Raw genomic sequence first — 17,125 nt, 5'->3', positions numbered from 1 at the left:
ATTTCTTTAAGAATACATATTCCAAAGTGGAAAATTGGCATCCAAAGTTGGATGGTTTTGACTTGAAGATATTGGACAATTAAAGAAAGAGTGGTTAGAGCAAAAGTCTGAAGAAGAATAGATTTTACCAAGTAGTGTTTAGCACGAGGGAATGACGGATAAGGCCAGCGGCCAAATGGTTTCCTAGTGGCATTGTATCAAGAGTGGAGATCAATACACTTTGATCACAAGGAGTTTTTACACAGATCAACTTTTAGAAGCATCACTCTTGCGAAGGTAATAGGATCCCCCACTTTGATGATATTTGTGACTTTTTTTGGAGTAGATTGGGAATTTCCGGGTTGATTTGTTGCATGGTTTTAAATTTCTATCGAAACTGACATGAAATAGCCAAAGTGTTTCCATTTCCATCTCCATCGAAAGCACACCAAAATGTCAGATAGCTTATCTGAGGTAGCCACTATAAATACACCATCTCCCATGTTGTTTGACTCATCAAACCCATTCATTCCATAGAACCTGATATAGATATGGTGCTCCTAATAAACAATCTCCATAGGATCATTGAGGTACAAAATGACCCATTTTCTAGACGTCCATTTTAAACCTCCACAAATCAACGGTTACCATAATCTTATAGATATGATTTCTTAAGGACACCCTATCTATTTAGGTCCTATATAATCAATATCTAACATAACCCAAACAACATAGGCACCCACCCTATTTAGAGTCTCTACCTTAGATAATCTATCTGAGCTCGAGCTCAGAAACCATTTACCTTTTTATGAATTGCATGCGAAGTGTGATGTCTGTATTATATATGAATATTTATATGAATTACAAGCGAAATGTGGTATGCGCTAAATTATCAAACATAAACAACAACGCATGCCGGTGTTCGATATTGTAAAACTATTTTGAGTAGTTTTTTCTTTTTAATTTATGTGATGATTTTTTAGTATGTATTTGGGCTTATTATAACAATTTCTCATGCAAGCATCTTGCTAGCACTCATGTTTTGAACTATATGACACTCCAAGCATCACTAGTTGGGACAAAACATCCAAAAATCACTTAAAACTCCTGTAACATGAACTAAAAAATTAAGAGCTTTTCTGGACAATGACTCAAAACAATTTTCATACGGTGTTTACTCGGGCAAATGACAAGTCAGCTTGAAGTGGTGGTAACATGGTGGCCCACAAGATCTACGATCCTGATCAGCACCACCACGCTCAAGTGCCACGTGTACGGTGGGATTGTAGTACTTCCAACTTTACTACCAAAAAAAGAGTACGGAATGGGTGGAAATACAAAAACAAGGGCGTGCGACATTAAGCATCTTTGACACACATCCCTTGGACAGAGCAACTACGTTGCATGCATTGTTTCCACACGATTTCTTATCAAGTCCCCTCATTTTCCTTTCCACACGTTATTTCATTTTCCCTCTATTTTCCTCTGAAACTCCTGCCATGAAAATCAGAGTCTCCAGCATTGAACCCACTTTCGTCTTTCTTGAATCAAAGCTTCTTTGGAGTTTGTATTGATCAATGTATGTGAGTATTTGCCACACCCACCCCCCCTCTGTTTTTTATATTGGCACCCTTTCTTTGTTGGTAATTCTCAACAAAATTATACAACTTGTTGGGAATTGTAACAAATAGTGGGGGAAAGCTTGAAATAAAGAGAAAGGTGCCAATAACAAACAAGGGGAGGGGATTGCTTGTATCAATTCCATTGCAATGACAAGGTTTTAATGCAAATTTCCATTTTCTTTTCTATTTATTGTGATTTTATGGTTACATAACATTGTTTAAGAGTTAAATGTCATATATAATTGCAACAATTTCGACATCGGCTCTTAGATTCCAAGTTCAGTACTCTGTTTAACTGTTTTAAAGCAATAGTTCATTTTCAGTTACAGGTTTGTGTGAAACAACCAATTACTCCAAAAGCTTAAGCTGTTAGAGTTGGTGTCATTAAATCATTTATACTTAAACACTCCCCCTCATGTGTGACCCCTCGTTTTTTGGGTTGGTCGTACATGTGGATTTTTAATATTAAGGAGTTGTTGGATTTAGAACCCAGGACCTACCATGAGGCAATAGCTCATGAGGAAATAGCTCTAATACCATGTGAAAAAACCAATTACTCAAAAGCTTAAGCTGTTAGAGTTGGTGTTATTTATTTATTTATACTTTAACACTCCCCCTCACGGGTGGCCCTTCTTTTTCTTTTTTTTGGGTTGGCGTAATACGTGGCACATGTGGCCCCTCTTTGGGGTTGGCTAAAAATGTGGATTTTTAATATCAAGGAGTTGTTGGGTTTTGAACCCAGGACACCTGCTGTGATGCAATAGCTCTGCTACCGTGTGAAACAACCAATTACTCCAAAAGCTTAAGCAGTCAGACTTGGGGTTATTTAATCATTAATACTTCAACAGTTTGCTAGGGACAAGCAGCTAAACTCGAAATTTTCAGTCCAATTGAGACCAATACTCTGTTTAGCTGTTTTAAAGCAATAGGTCATTTTCAGTTATGAATCCAACTCGAAATTTTCAGTCCAACTGAGACACCAAACTGGAATCATACAGTTCTAAGTGCCATTAACAAGTTTCTACAATGATCAGGTTATGTTTGGAATCCAATCCATTATAATATGGCGTCCAGTTTTGAAAGTATGGTTGCATGTCTAGAATCGCTGCCTACAAGGGGCGAAAGGTCGCTCAGAATTATTTCCCAACATCATTTGCACCTAGTTAAGGTGAAATCTCAGCTCAGTAGCAGTGTCTCAAGGGTCACTCTACAGACAAAATCTCATAGATATTGTCATCGATTGGAGTGTAGAGCAGCATGTCTCACTGCAAGAAGGAAAAGAAAGATCTCTCGAGCGAGTAGCACTGATGTTGGCAAAAGCAATTCTGAGGTATCTCCTTCATGAGATCCTAAAATATAATTGATCTTGACGATTTCCATCATTTTGATTTTGATTTTTTTTTTTGAATTCTTTGTAGGTAGAGGAGGAAATGGGATTACTAACAGCTATTTTATTGAAGCTTATAAAGCAATTGAGGCAAGTGCAAGTTATAGTAGTAGCGGGTTTACTGGCGTGCGCATTTTTGGCCATTCCATCTGCAGAAGCAGTTGATGCACTCAAGACATGTACCTGTCTTTTGAAGGAATGCAGGTATTTGGTTTCAAATTTAAAGCTAAAGAGCTATTGATTCACACTGGCTCAAGTGTAAATGCCAATTTATCTTAAATTTGGTTTGTGGCAGTGGGACTTTCAATTTACTAGATTTATGTCCTGAAATTGGTTGAAATAATGAAATGGCTATTTAGTTGAGATAAACTTGAAAGAATCAGCTAATTCCAAATATTCCATTTGGTGTCAACTCAATGCGTGAAAAAAGCTTCCCTCTTTAGTACAAATACTCAGGGTCATAGTTGCTAAAGTGAGAAGTAATGCGGGAAGCGAGGGTTCTAAAAAGAAAAAAAAATGCAGGAAGTGAAAAGTTCTACGAAAAGCAAAGAAGAAACATGTGAAAAGAATCATCGAAAATCAATATGAAACATGCATTAAGCATCAGTAGAAGAGAACAAAGAGATAGGGCTATAGTAGGTTAGGGAGGAGGGGTAATTCAGGTTAAGGTTACAAGTAGTAAAGAGTACTTAGCAAGTTATTTGAATTAGAGGTTATAAGGATTTATGGTTTTAGATGATTTATTCCTGTAGATGTAATGTGTTTTAGAAAAAGATCTATATAAGTTCTATTTGAAACTTAAGACGAGTTTCTTAAGTTTTCAACAGTCCTTTTTTAAATACTCTTTCGGCATTATCAAAATGGGAAAAGGGTCAAGTATTAGTCCTTTAAATTTCGACGCTCTACCCAATTCCTGTTGTGTGTTTTGTTTTTCATCGTTATCTTATGATTTTCTGTTGTTGCTCCTTTATCTTATAACCCTTTTGCTCTCCCACAACAATGTTTCCATGGTTTAGGCTGCTCCCATTTTGCTTGCCACTATGATGGGAATTGGTTTTGCTTCCTTTTCCTCGGGCTACTTAGATGTTTCAGTTTACCAATTTGTCTCTTGCCTGCCCATGGATTCAACCTCTCTATTTTTCCCATGGAATCTTTAGATTATTACTTCTTAGCTTTCAGTTCACCTCTGACCATCAAATGAAATGTGAATAACCCGTCTTGAACTATCCAAGGTTAAGTTTAGAAACCATGGCTATGTGCAGCCCTTGCATTTCTTTGTGCAAACAAAATGGAAAACCTGTTTTAGTGGTGTAGAAAACTGTATACTTTCTTTATAATTATGCCCCTATATCCAGTAACAATATATGCTTTATTGTAGATTAATGGTACATTGGTTTTTTGTTCAGGTTGGAACTGGCCAAGTGCATAGCAAACCCATCTTGTGCAGCAAATGTTGCATGTCTGCAGACATGTAACAATCGACCTGATGAAACCGAATGCCAGGTTGGCTACACATTCATGGGACCTCCTTTTCTTTTGTTTTTCTTTTTGAAAGAAAAAAATTTGGGCCATTCCTCGATTTGTGTGTGTCATCCTTGCACAGGGGTCATGCTAATCTTCTCTTAATCGTTCCAATTTCTCTGATGTCTCCAAGAGAATGTGACTTTCTTGTCAATATAGACTGATTGTGATTTGATCCATATCCTAGTCCTTTCATTCTTGCAGATCAAATGTGGTGATCTGTTTGAGAACAGCATCGTGGATGAATTCAATGAGTGCGCTGTCTCGCGCAAGAAATGTGTTCCACAGAAGTCAGATGTTGGCGAATTCTTTGTTCCTGATCCCTCTGCACTTGTTAAAAGCTTCAATATGGCAGATTTTAATGGGAAGTGGTACATAACAAGTGGCTTGAATCCAACTTTTGATGCTTTCGATTGCCAATTGCACGAGTTTCATTTGGAGTCCAACAAACTCGTGGGAAATTTGACATGGCGGATACGAACTCCTGACAGCGGGTTTTTCACTCGAACCGCTGCTCAGAAATTTGTGCAGGATCCAGCACAGCCCGGGATACTCTACAATCATGACAATGAGTACCTCCATTACCAAGATGACTGGTTTCTCTCTCCCCCCTACCTTCATTTGAGTGCATGTCAATATTATATGTTACAATTTAGTATGTGTGTGGTTCTACGTTGCATTAGTACGGATACGATTTTGGCATGGATGAGTGCTGGATTCAGCAAACCTCGAAAAGAAAGATTCATGGATTCATCAAAAAATTTAATCAAATCTCTAATAATATGGTTATAACAAGAAATATATTGAAATTTAAATAGGTTAAGTAAATAGAATGTTTTATTTTCATATACAAACTTACTATTAGGACGGTTAAGACTCAAAACATGTGGTAATTGTAAAGTTGTGACAGTATTATTCAGAAAAAAAATAGATAAAAGAGGTCTAGAGGTGTTGCAAAGAACATTTGCAAAGAATATTGAAGTATTAGAATCCGACATGTGTCTGACACAGGTACTTCGCCCATTCAGAAGAATCCGTGTAACATATGGTTGCATGTTTATAGTGTTACAATTGTTTCTATCGACAATATTAGTGCGATTTACGATTCAATTCTGATTTTCAGAACCTCGAGTATATAAACTCCTATATTTGATAATGGCACTTCTTTCTTCGATCTCCACTTTTTAACTAGCTGTTAAAGGCTTATATACAAAGTTACCAGCATAAGATCATAGAAGTGTTTAACAAAGAGAGGAGTGCCATTATCAAAATATGGGAGTGCAGATATCATTCCTTGTCTTGAAACCATAGTCACAAGTCACAAATATCTCTGATATTTTCGAAAATATCGATCATAAAAATATCCCGATAAATTCACGATATAATTTGTTATACTAATTTTATTCTTAAAATTTATATTTTATATATTTTACATATTTTCGGATTTATAGGAAGAAAATGATCCATGGAGACAAACCCAACTAGTGTCAGGATTAGACTTAGTCAATTTGAGCCAGGTAGATTCTTTCACCTTCTTCATGAAAATTTTCTAAAGGATTCATAGCCGACCCCACTTAGTTTGGGACAAAGGCTTAGTTGAGTTGAGTATATATTTTACATAGTTTTCCAAATGTTCCCAATATAAATCCGAAAATAACAAAAAAAAATCCCAAGATACATCCTTCCTGAGAAATTCCCAAGACAAATATCTGTGACTGTTTGAAACTACCACAAACCATGTCTATATTTTTCATTTCTAGAGGCCTCACATATCATTTTACATGACTTCAACAGGTACATTCTGTCATCAAGGATAGAGAACAAGCCAGATGATTATGTATTTGTATATTATCGGGGAAGGAATGATGCGTGGGATGGATATGGAGGTGCATTTGTTTACACGAAAAGTGCAGTTTTACCCGAAAGTATAGTTCCGGAACTAGAACGAGCCGCAAAGAGTGTCGGGCGTGACTTTGGCATGTTCATCAGGACAGATAATACTTGTGGGCCTGAACCTCCGCTCGTCGAAAGACTTGAGAAGACGGTGGAAGTAGGCGAAAGGACAATCATTCAAGAGGTTGAACAGATAGAAGGAGAGGTTGAGAAGAGTGAAGCAACATTGTTTGAAAGACTAGCAGAGGGATTCAAGGAACTTATAGATGATGAACAGAACTTTGTTAAAGGACTGAGTAATGAAGAGATGGAAATTTTGAATGGATTGGAGATGGAAGCAAAGGAGGTTGAGAAACTCTTTGGAAGAGCTCTGCCTCTGAGGAAGCTAAGATAGCCTTACAAGTCTCTGCCATGACCCTTTGTTGCTAAAATGTAACTATTCAATCCATCCCAGGCTTGGGTGCATATCTTTAATGGTGTTTTTGGTGATGATACCAAGATCTTTGTATTGAACATTCATTGGGGAAAGACAAGTTATATGTCTCATTGAGAATCATTTGTTTTTTTTTTAATGTCGTACCACCAGTATTTCAAGCTTTAAAAACTCTCCTAGTCAATCATCAACTTGCTCGGGTTGACTCAGTTTTACCTTGGCAAAGTTCTTGCTCGAGTCCGAGTTAGTCAATCGAAAGTCCTCTGAACTCTTATCTTGCCTGAGTTCCCATCCGAGTCAAAGTTTTTTAAACACTGTACTTCAAATACACAGATATCAGTTCCCATCAAAGTCAAAGTCCCAGTTAGTCAATTTGCTGAACCACAAGCCCTTTCAACTATGCTGCATCAATACCAGAATGAGTGTCCAAATCCAACACAGGTAGAGGGGGGTGGATTCGACAAACCTCAAAAAGGAGGATTCGTAGATTCACTAAAATATTTTAATCAGGCAAATGAAATCAGCACAACCACATTTTTGATATTTTTACAAACCATCTCATCTTTTAGTATTTAAAGAGCCATCAAAAGGTTATTACATTTCCCAAAAAGCTCTCACAAGCCGATTAAAGAGGATAAGATAGCTGGGTTTGTGCAAATATCAAAATATGGTTATGCTGATAACATTTTCCTTCAATCAATTCTCAAATTTTAAGTAATATATTAAAAATGAAAAAAGTGTCTCTAGTCAGTTGACAAGAGAAGCTTCTCTAGTCTGCCGACCAAAAACACAATAGCCAACGTTGTTTGGATGATCCAAAGCATTCATTTGATGGGCCCTGACATAGATAGGGTGTGCCTAAAGAATAAGCTCCATAGGATCATCCTAACCCTCAATTTGTGGAGGTAAAAAATGGATAGATTTTCCATTTCATAAAAAAAAGGTGGAGATGATTTTTGGGCACAACCTATCCATGTCAGGGCCCATCTAATGAATGCTTTGGATCATCCAAAGAATGTGGGCCCACTGTGTTATTGGTCGGCGGACTAGAGAAATTTCTCCAGTCAACCGACTAGAGACATTTTTCTCATTAAAAGTTTTAATATGTTATAAGTAAATATAATATTTTATTTTCGTATTAAAAAAACTTACTACTAGGATGGATAAAACTCAAAACATGTTTTGGTAATAGTATCTAGAAAAAACAAATAAACGAAACCAAGAAGTGTTGCCGTGAATCATGAAGTAGACTAAATCTTGAAGTATTAGAATAAGAGACGTGTCCTATATACAAATACATCGCCCATTTAGAAGAATCCATGTAACATAGCCTTAGCCTTACACGGACAATAAACGTTACAATGATAACTTGAAGTGTATAAGCATTACTGTATACAATAAAAGGCAAATAAAAGGTTTTCCCCTCAAGGCCTCATATTTTCTTATAACAAATGGCACACAAGATGAGTAACATAATGCAATTCTAATGGGTTTCTTTGATATAAAGAGCCATCAGAGCAATTTACATGCCCACGCCTTATATATTCTCCCAGAAACACAAACATCAGCTTCTTCTCCAGGAAAAACAGCCACACATCTGAAAATAAGTAAATTTCAGAAATTGCAAATCATAAGGCCAATAGAAACAAGAAGAAGGGGGAGAGATGAACACACCATTGGTCCAGAATCCTGAGTGTTTTCTTGCTTATCGCCATTGGGGTATGATGAATTAGTTGGCATGACAGGAACCTTAGCTGCTCCTATTTGCTTCTCCTCCCTCACCTTGTTAAAGAGTTGGGTGTAACCATCAGCTGATGAAGGGTTATTCTCATCCCATTCACCGAATTTCGGTACGGCCGCACCTTTCTCTGGCTGGAATTCAGAAATTTACATCATGTTTACAGAAGTTTTAGAATGTGGGTATGTGCTTATAAATGTATATCTGTATGTACATGCATTACAAAAATGAAAAATCAAGAAAAGATTTACAGAAATTTACATCATGTTTATACAAGTTTGACAGAGTGGGTATGTAGTACAAAGCATTTAATACTATGTACTTATGTTAAAGTATAAAGCATTTAATAATGCCTTCTCCAAAGCTTAAGCTTTTGGAGTAATTGGTTGTTTCACATGGTATCAGAGCAATTGCCCTCGGTTCAAAACTCCTTGATATTAAAAATCCACATGTGATGGCCAACCAAAAAAGAGGGAACACATGTGCCACGTGTAGGCCAACCCTAAAAAGAGGGGCCACACGTGAGGGGGAGTGTTAAAGTATAAAAGATTAAACAACGCCTTCTCCAACAGCTTAAGCTTTTGGAATAATTGGTTGTTTCCCAACTTATATGTGTGTATGAATATGCATTACAAAATGAAAAATCAAGAAAAGACTTACAGAATTTTAAATCATGAATGCACAAGTTTGACTGATCAGGTAATGAATATGCTTCAAGAAAAGACTTGCAGACATTTAAATCATGTTTACACAAGTTTGACAGATTAGGTATTTACTTATATATGTGTAGTTGTATGAATATGCATTACAAAAAATGAAAAATCAAGAAAAGACTTACAGTTTCATCGCCTCGAGTAGTGGGTCTCAGTCTGGATCTTACAGGGGTGTTGGGAGCTAAACCATGGCTACCTTCAGATGAGCCCTTTCTTTCCCATGCGGGAGAGGACACTCCACCTTTGCTTGCAGCCCTTGCCTGATGATTGGGGTGAAGGGGTGACTGCTCAGTGCTGCGATCGTATCCACCACTCACCCTGTTAGCCCTTCTTGGGGGATCCCCAGAATTTACTCCACGGTCCCCGTGCCGTTGATGAGGATACTCAGGAATAGCCCTCCGGCCCACAATATCAGGGCGTGCCGGAGAATCAGATGTATGTATGGACTCACTATCATCTTTGCTTGTGCTCCGCTCATGCTTGGGCTTTAATGCTGCCACCTCAGCTGGTGTTGGGACCTCTGGTTCAGAGGCAGTTATGATTGGAGGAGCATGAACTGGGGGTACATCATCAGAAAATGCATCTGGGTTTTCTTGGGGATTGCTTGGATTGACCGACTTTTCCCCAGTTTTACCCTTCCGTGCCTTTTCAAAATATTCGGTGTAAGGGACATTCTCTTCGGCTTCCCAGTTGCCAAATTTAGGAACTTTCGAACGTTGCTGCCAGAAAAAATAAACACAAAAATATTATTTCTAACAAGAGGAGTGAACAAAGATCGAATATTCAAAACTGTGGGGGAGATAAGGGTTAAAGTCTGTAGAGACAGGACTTAACCTACATCCATGTTATTTTGAATCTTCGAATCTCCCTTTTGGCCAAGATAGGCACTTGATATGTTTCGATGATGTTTACAGTTGTTGTGTGTCATTCCACATTTGATGACATGGTAATGTCCCATTTTCAGGCAACAGAACCGTGCCATGGTTTTGGCTCAGGTTTCCAAAAGTGCTTACAATCCATGGTCTTTGGTCAGGGTCATTATCATGGCAGATTACAGTGTACTTGTCCACTACAAAATATTTGTTTTCACTGACCAAACTTTCTCGAGGAATGCAGGTCAGTGGCCAACATGGCTCAAGCCAAGAAGCACCATGACTATATTATCACTGTTAGTGGACTCTATTATCATTGTTCGGTTTCAATATGCATTTTGGTCCTGATGGAAATGGAAACATGTCGGTTTCGGACAGAAATTTCAGTGAAAGTCCAATAAAATTACGAAAACACATGAAAACATATGCAAATGATTAACACTTAAGATGGAACTTCAGGAAGTTCTAGAATAAGTACAATTGCGCACTAAAAAACCAACACATAAGCAAAATAACACCCATAATGATATAACAACATCGAACACCCAGTGACATGCACGACAACACATTTGATAATACCGTACATACCAAAATCAATATGTAATTCATATAAATATTTATATATAATTATATATAATAGACACAGAACATTTCACATGCAATTCATATAAATATAATTGTGTAACACATCCTGGTATGATATACCACTAACACTTATAATTTTAGTGTCTATATGCATTTCGGTAGGGATGAAAACAGAAACATTTCGGTTGCTTCATGTTGATTTTGGTAGAAATATAAAACCATGCTCTATGTGGCATTACATGCTTTTCAAAATTATATTTCGAAGTTTAGAACAAGGGGAAGAAGGTTGGGTTGATTCGGCCATCCAGTCTCCAATCACAAGATTGTGAATTCAGTCACAAAGGCTGCAACTTGCAGCATCTTCCGCCCATGTAGGAAATGATATCGAAGCCTTAGAGGTCTCATGATCAACAAAACTATCCGAAGAATGGTCACCTGGAATATCTTGCCAGTGCAACATCAAGTTGCAATACCGTTCAAAAAAAAAAAAAACATCAAGTTGCAACAGAGAGTAGCACGGGATGGTGTTTAAAGAGTACTGGGACATGGTATGTATAGATTAAGCCCCCTTATAATTTAAACTAAACCTTGTTAGAATAAAATACTAAAAGACCCTATTAATATATAGTTATATACTAATCCATGCAAAATATGTGAGGCAATTTTTGTACGTTGTCAGACCCTAATCGGACACATCCACGGATCTTGAATATGGATCCATAAATTTTTGAACCCAAATCAAATCCTGAAATATGGATCTGTAAAGGATCCGACGGGCTATCTGATATTGTTTCCACTTTTCACCCCAGCTTGTAGACCCAACTACGTGAAACATGTTATGTGGATAATGTGGATAAGTGCATAATGTATAGCGCAGTCGAACAGCTCTGCCGAGATCAGATCAGATTGCTATTCCAACTGAAGCAGTTTTTTACTTTTATTTTTTGTTTTTTATTTTTTTAATGGTTTCACACTGAAGCTGTAATACAGATATACTCAAAATATTCAAGGGGCAGCTTCATATCGTTGCTATTCACACTGGTTGCATTGGGTGTTGGATTCTCAAACATGCTGGTCCTTAGGTATTACAAGCTCTAATCTGGCAGGGTTGGTTTGTGGTGGTGGTCGTGGGTGGGGGGGGGGGGGGAACTAGTTTACACCAGGAATTTACATCCTTTAATAGAGTTTTTCTTTTCCCTATAAAAGGGATTTTGCAAGTCATTGGGGGGCCATGGCCACCCCCATGCTATATGAGCCTCCGCCCCTGCTTGATGATAACTGATACCAATGGATGGTGGATTTAGAAAAATGCGTGCACAGTGTATTGCCTTAGTTTTTTTCTAACTATTTTATGCTTTTTTATCTTTAGCATTTCTTTTGATTCTGTTTCATCTTTTCCTAAATCAAACACCAAAATGTGTGAAATGCAGAAACACTGTTTTAAAAGAAAACAGAAACACCCACTGAAATGGAATTGACAGCTATGCTTCTTACCCATTTAATAAAAATTCCTGTTAAATCTTAATCCTCCTAGGAATTATGCCCACAATCAACATACTAAAATACCTTTGACCCACCACTTCCCACCCACCCATATGGAAGACTGCAGTATCATTATCAGAATTCACCAGTTTTTCCATCATATCTAGACAAACCTTCCACTCTTCTACCCTGCTGAATTTTATTAAGGGAAAAGTGATTCTGCTCGGTCGAGCAGATAGTAATCTAGTCAACTCAACTCCCTTTGTCCCAAACTAGTTGGGGTCGGCAAAAAATTACAGTGGGGGCCCATATTGTTTGGCTGATGCAAACCATTCATTTGATGGGCCCTGACATAGATTGAGTGTGCCCCAAAACTCAGCTCAAGAGGATCATCCCAACCCTTTGATTTGGGATGGTTAAAATGGACGGGTATAAACCTCCATAAATCTGTCCATTTTTAACCCCCACAAATCGAAGGGTTAGGATGAATTAATACTTTTGGCAACAGAAACATAAACCCTAAAGAGCCACATGTCGTATATATACAAAGGAATAGCAAAAGAGATTTATACATTAGTTATCGTACCAGAGAACTAAAGATCTCTCATTTCCACATAGCAAGACGACACTCGTAGTCCTCTGCTGCCAAACTCCAATCTGAAGTTTAGAACCTCCCACACTTCAATGACATCCAAATTCCAAACTATCCCATAGGAAAAGAGCCCAAAACATGCCTGAAACCTCTGACATCTCATTAAGCAAAATAGGTACCAGGATAACACTACAACTAACACTTTTGACGGTGTAAATTCTTCATCCAAAATTGAACCTCACCACAAATAAATATAACTCATAACTAAAGCCTAGAGAAAAGTAGCTTCAGCAAAAAGCCCATCATGCCTGTGATGTACTGAAGATGGGCGACCAGCCCATTCATGCGTGCATGGTGCCAGGGATGACAAATCCCAATGTAAAGCATGGCCTTTGGCTACCCCCACCATAAGGCTGATAATTTATGCCATTAAGGTGAAAAGAAAGTTGAAAGTAGGTCCCTCTTACCTATGTCTTACAGAGGAATGAAAAACAAAACATTTTTCATTAAAATCGACACACTCATAGTGGAGAAACTTGCTATTTAACATAGGTCCACTCACATGTTGCGAAATTCCCCAAGCAGGCCACCAACTTTGTCTCTTTGAAGTTTGAACATCAAGCTAATCACTCGGGCTATCAAGGTCAACAAAAGAGGTGAAAGTGACTCCAAGTTCCCGAAGAATAGAAAAGGCCATTGTCTGAGGTTGTTGGCTAACTTCAACTAAGATTTGGGAAGAATCTTTTGACTTTCTGATCCTTGGAATTTCTACAAGCTCGGCCACCAAACCTGCACCTTCATTACCAAAGAGCGATAAACTCTGGGCACTCACAATATGAACTCTACTTTGGTCTTTTTTGAAATCCTTTTGCAACTAAATGGCTTATTTTCAAGCTAATACATATCCGCAATATGTAACTATAAAATTGAATGGCCCCCACCAGCAATAAATGACCTTTATCCATGGAAATTTAGTCCGTGGCAACAGTCCACCCAACGGGGTTGGGACTTGCCTAACTGATATGTATGGAAGAAGGAACTTACTAGTTTTGTTCTGAAAAAAAAAAGTATGAAGCCTCAAACATTTTATAGAAGAAACTTATGGAGCCTCATCCCTTTGCTAGAATTACATGATTTTAGTCACTTATTTAGCTTTTAAAAAAAAACAAACAAACTACATAACCAGAACAATCATATTGATTAATTATGTTGAAACAACAGGTCCACTCTTTGTTTTGAAACCAGTGCATCAGTCAATCACGCAATCCGGCACGGTTCGACCAGGTCCAACCAGGGCCAGAACCTCTATCACCTAAATAAAATTCAACAAACAAGAGGCCCCAGTTTTTCAGGCCCAATCCTAGTAAAGAACCCTAGGCTGAAGAAACATATTTTACAACACCAGAAGAAAACCTATTTGTAAGAAGAAGAAAAAACAATTAAATCCCCACCCATAGACAAAGCAAAGAACCAAGATTCCAAATAAGTAATTTCTTAACAATAGTAGAAGAAAATCCAAACCTAACCACAAAACCAAGCAAGAAAACAAAATTAAATGCCTAGAACTCATAGTATTCTCACCTTTCAGATAGATTATTGCTTAGCAAAAATATAAAAGGAGATCTACAAAATCCAACCCACACCCCATAACACTTCATATCTCCTTCAAACACCAAAAACAAAAAAAGAACAATCCAAAAAGCATCATTTCTTAGCCAAAAAAAGAAGGAACCTAAAAAAATCATACCTCAAAAACAAAACCCAGTAACAATTAGCTCAGAAAATCCCTCCCCCCCCCCCCCCCCCCCCCCATTCATTAATTAGCTCAGAAAAACAAAACCCAAGTCTAAATTCATCAGCTCTTACCAAAAAAGAAAAAGAAAAAGAAAAAGCAAACTCACCGCCATTTAGATGCACCCAACTCAGGATTCAGAAAACCCAAATCCACAAATCCCTCAAAAGGTTATTCCTCTACCGTTCTCCAACAGAAAAATTCCCCCAAATTAGAAAATTCAGAGCTCCTTCACAAACCCATTGAAGATCCAAGAAGAAAAACACCAACCCATTCTCCATTGACTAGCTGTATTGTTTGACTTTTCACTATGTACTTATCTGGAAGCACTGTTGGGAGATTTTATATTATGTGTGGCCGTTTAGTCCATTATTTTTCAAAAGTACCGTACGGCCCCTCCATGGGATGATCCAAACCGTCCATTTGTTGATCCACAACTTAAATAGGCTGTGCCCAAGAAATCACTTCCAAAGGGTGATCCTAACCCTCCGATCTACAGAGGGATTGCACATTCTGGAAAACCTCTATATATTGTAGGGTTAGGATCATCCTACGGAAATGATTTCTCGTGCACAAGCTATTTAAGTTGTGGCCCCACAATTGGACGGTTTGGATCATCTTATTAAGTATGCCGTAGAGTACTTTGAGAAAAGGTATTTGCTACTGAGGATCTCAGAAAGGCATTTTGCGGCTGGCTGTTGCATGAGATGGAAGCCACCTCATATGAATTAAATGAATATGACAAAATCTGCTGAAAAGTGAGCCTTTGTGGCCACTCTTTCATGCAACAGCCAGCTGCGAAATGCCTTTCTGCGATGGTCCCTAGCAAATCCCTTCGGAAAAATATTAGACAATACCACCACACACCTTATAAAACTTCGTATTGTTGCCTTGTTTGGTACACGGAGGGATTGCGGCTAATTGTTTTTTTTAATGGTACTCATAGAACAGTTCTAGGGCGAGCCTTGGCACAACGGTAAGGTGGCTCCATTGTGACCTGGTGGTCACGGATTCGAGTCATGGAAACAGCCTCTCTACAAAGCAGAGGCATAAGACTGCGTACATCTAGCCCTCCCCATACCTCACAATGGCGGGAGTCCTTTTTTTAACTCATAGAACCGGTTCCCACTATAGATCGGATGGTTAGATCATCCTATGGAAGTGATTTCTGGGGGCACACAACCTATTTACGTTGTCGATAAGCAAATGGACGGTTTTGATAATCCCATGCAGTGGGCCGTACCGTACTTTCTGAAGAATATTAGACTAGACGGCCAGACACCATATAAAAAACTCAGACTGTTAGATATATTGGCGTAATGGAGGCTGATTGTTTTTTTTATTATGGTTCTCGTAGAACCTGTTTTCCATTTTCTTGGTCTTTTTTCAGTCAAATTTCTTCAGACATAGTATTAAATTATGATAATTACTCAACCAATCTATAGCAGAAGATAAAATACATTTTTTTTGGGAATTTAATGGTGGGTCACATTCATCTAGTTGGCATTAAGAACCATTAATACCATCGATTAGACAGAGATTAGAACATTTAGAAAAAGAAAGAAAAAAAGAACCATTAACGTATATGTCACACTCTCTCTCTCTCTCTCTCTCTCTCTCTCTCTCTCTCTCTCTCTCAACAGGAACAGTTGGTGGGCCCATCTTTGAACAACGCAGGCCCCGTCCATACCACACCATAGGATAAACCAAACCGTCCATTTGATGGGCCATAAACGTAAATAGGTTGTGTCCCAAAATATCATTTCCATAGGCTGATCCTAGCCCCCCAATCTAAATAGAAACTACATCTTATGCAACCTCTATAGATTGTAGGGTTGTGATCATCCTATGGAAATGATTTTTGGGGCACAACCTATTTACATTGTGGCCCATCAAATGAATGGTTTGGATCATTCTATGGAGTTGGTCGTAAAGTAACATTAAGGCCCGTCCACAACATAGGATGATCCAAGCCGTCCATGGTAGGCCCAATCGTAGGCCCCACCGATATTTTTCAAATTGAAGCGTACCGTCCACAACATAGGATGATCCAAGCCGTCCATGGTTTGGATCATCCTATGGTGTGGTTCGTACCAATTTAGGCCCCACCCATATTTTTGAAAATGAAGTGTACCGTCCAGACCATAGGATGATCCGACCCGTCCATTTGATGGGCCACAATGTAAATAGGTTATGCCCCAAAAATCATTTCTGTACGATGATCACAACCCTACAATCTATAGATGTTGCATAAGATGTAGTTTCTATTTAGATCGGAGGGCTAGGATCAGCCTACGGAAATCATATTTTGGGACACAGCCTATTTACGCTTATGGCCCATCAAACGGACGGTTTGGATTATCCCATTGATGGTGAGTATCAATTTTAATTTATTGTTATGCTTTTCTGGTAGCACACAATTTTCGTTTTGATTAGGAATATATATTAGGCATTGATTGAAGAAGTTTGATGTAAGCAGGTTGAGTTCAAGCTTGCGTAAGAAAATCTCAAGTGTC

The 17,125-nt window shown here is 38.2% G+C and overlaps 2 protein-coding genes and 1 non-coding gene across 4 annotated transcripts; 1 reads left to right on the top strand and 2 right to left on the bottom strand.

The window, feature by feature from the left end:
• The first annotated feature begins 1,402 nt into the window (after window positions 1–1,402).
• LOC143889817 (violaxanthin de-epoxidase, chloroplastic-like) lies at window positions 1,403–6,958 on the top strand. Of its 2 annotated transcripts, none has more exons than XM_077394177.1 (6): window positions 1,403–1,558; window positions 2,636–2,931; window positions 3,020–3,192; window positions 4,395–4,491; window positions 4,714–5,105; window positions 6,304–6,958. In XM_077394177.1, the coding sequence occupies exons 2-6, from the start codon at window positions 2,665–2,667 to the stop codon at window positions 6,794–6,796; spliced, it is 1,422 nt and encodes a 473-aa protein (XP_077250292.1). In that variant the 5' UTR covers window positions 1,403–1,558; window positions 2,636–2,664; the 3' UTR covers window positions 6,797–6,958. The 2 variants fall into 2 exon arrangements, with proteins under 2 accessions (XP_077250292.1, XP_077250293.1); XM_077394178.1 differs by having other exon boundaries at window positions 1,409–1,562.
• LOC143891502 (U6 spliceosomal RNA) lies at window positions 4,546–4,652 on the bottom strand. The gene has a single exon (XR_013255380.1). It is a non-coding gene; the product is annotated as a U6 spliceosomal RNA (small nuclear RNA).
• A 1,113-nt stretch (window positions 6,959–8,071) lies between the features above and the next one.
• Window positions 8,072–14,924, bottom strand: LOC143889816 (RPM1-interacting protein 4-like). Its single transcript, XM_077394176.1, has 4 exons — window positions 14,719–14,924; window positions 9,412–10,005; window positions 8,510–8,707; window positions 8,072–8,432 (listed from the first exon to the last, which is right to left on the bottom strand). Exons 1-4 carry the CDS (start codon window positions 14,722–14,724, stop codon window positions 8,400–8,402), a joined length of 831 nt encoding a protein of 276 aa, XP_077250291.1. The 5' UTR covers window positions 14,725–14,924; the 3' UTR covers window positions 8,072–8,399.
• Between the last annotated feature and the right edge of the window lie 2,201 nt (window positions 14,925–17,125).

Source organism: Tasmannia lanceolata, unplaced genomic scaffold (assembly GCF_043159265.1).
Source record: "Tasmannia lanceolata isolate RefF3 unplaced genomic scaffold, GAP_Taslan_0.1 ptg000013l, whole genome shotgun sequence".
NCBI lineage: Eukaryota > Viridiplantae > Streptophyta > Magnoliopsida > Canellales > Winteraceae > Tasmannia > Tasmannia lanceolata.
This window is presented reverse-complemented; position numbering and strand designations above follow the sequence as displayed.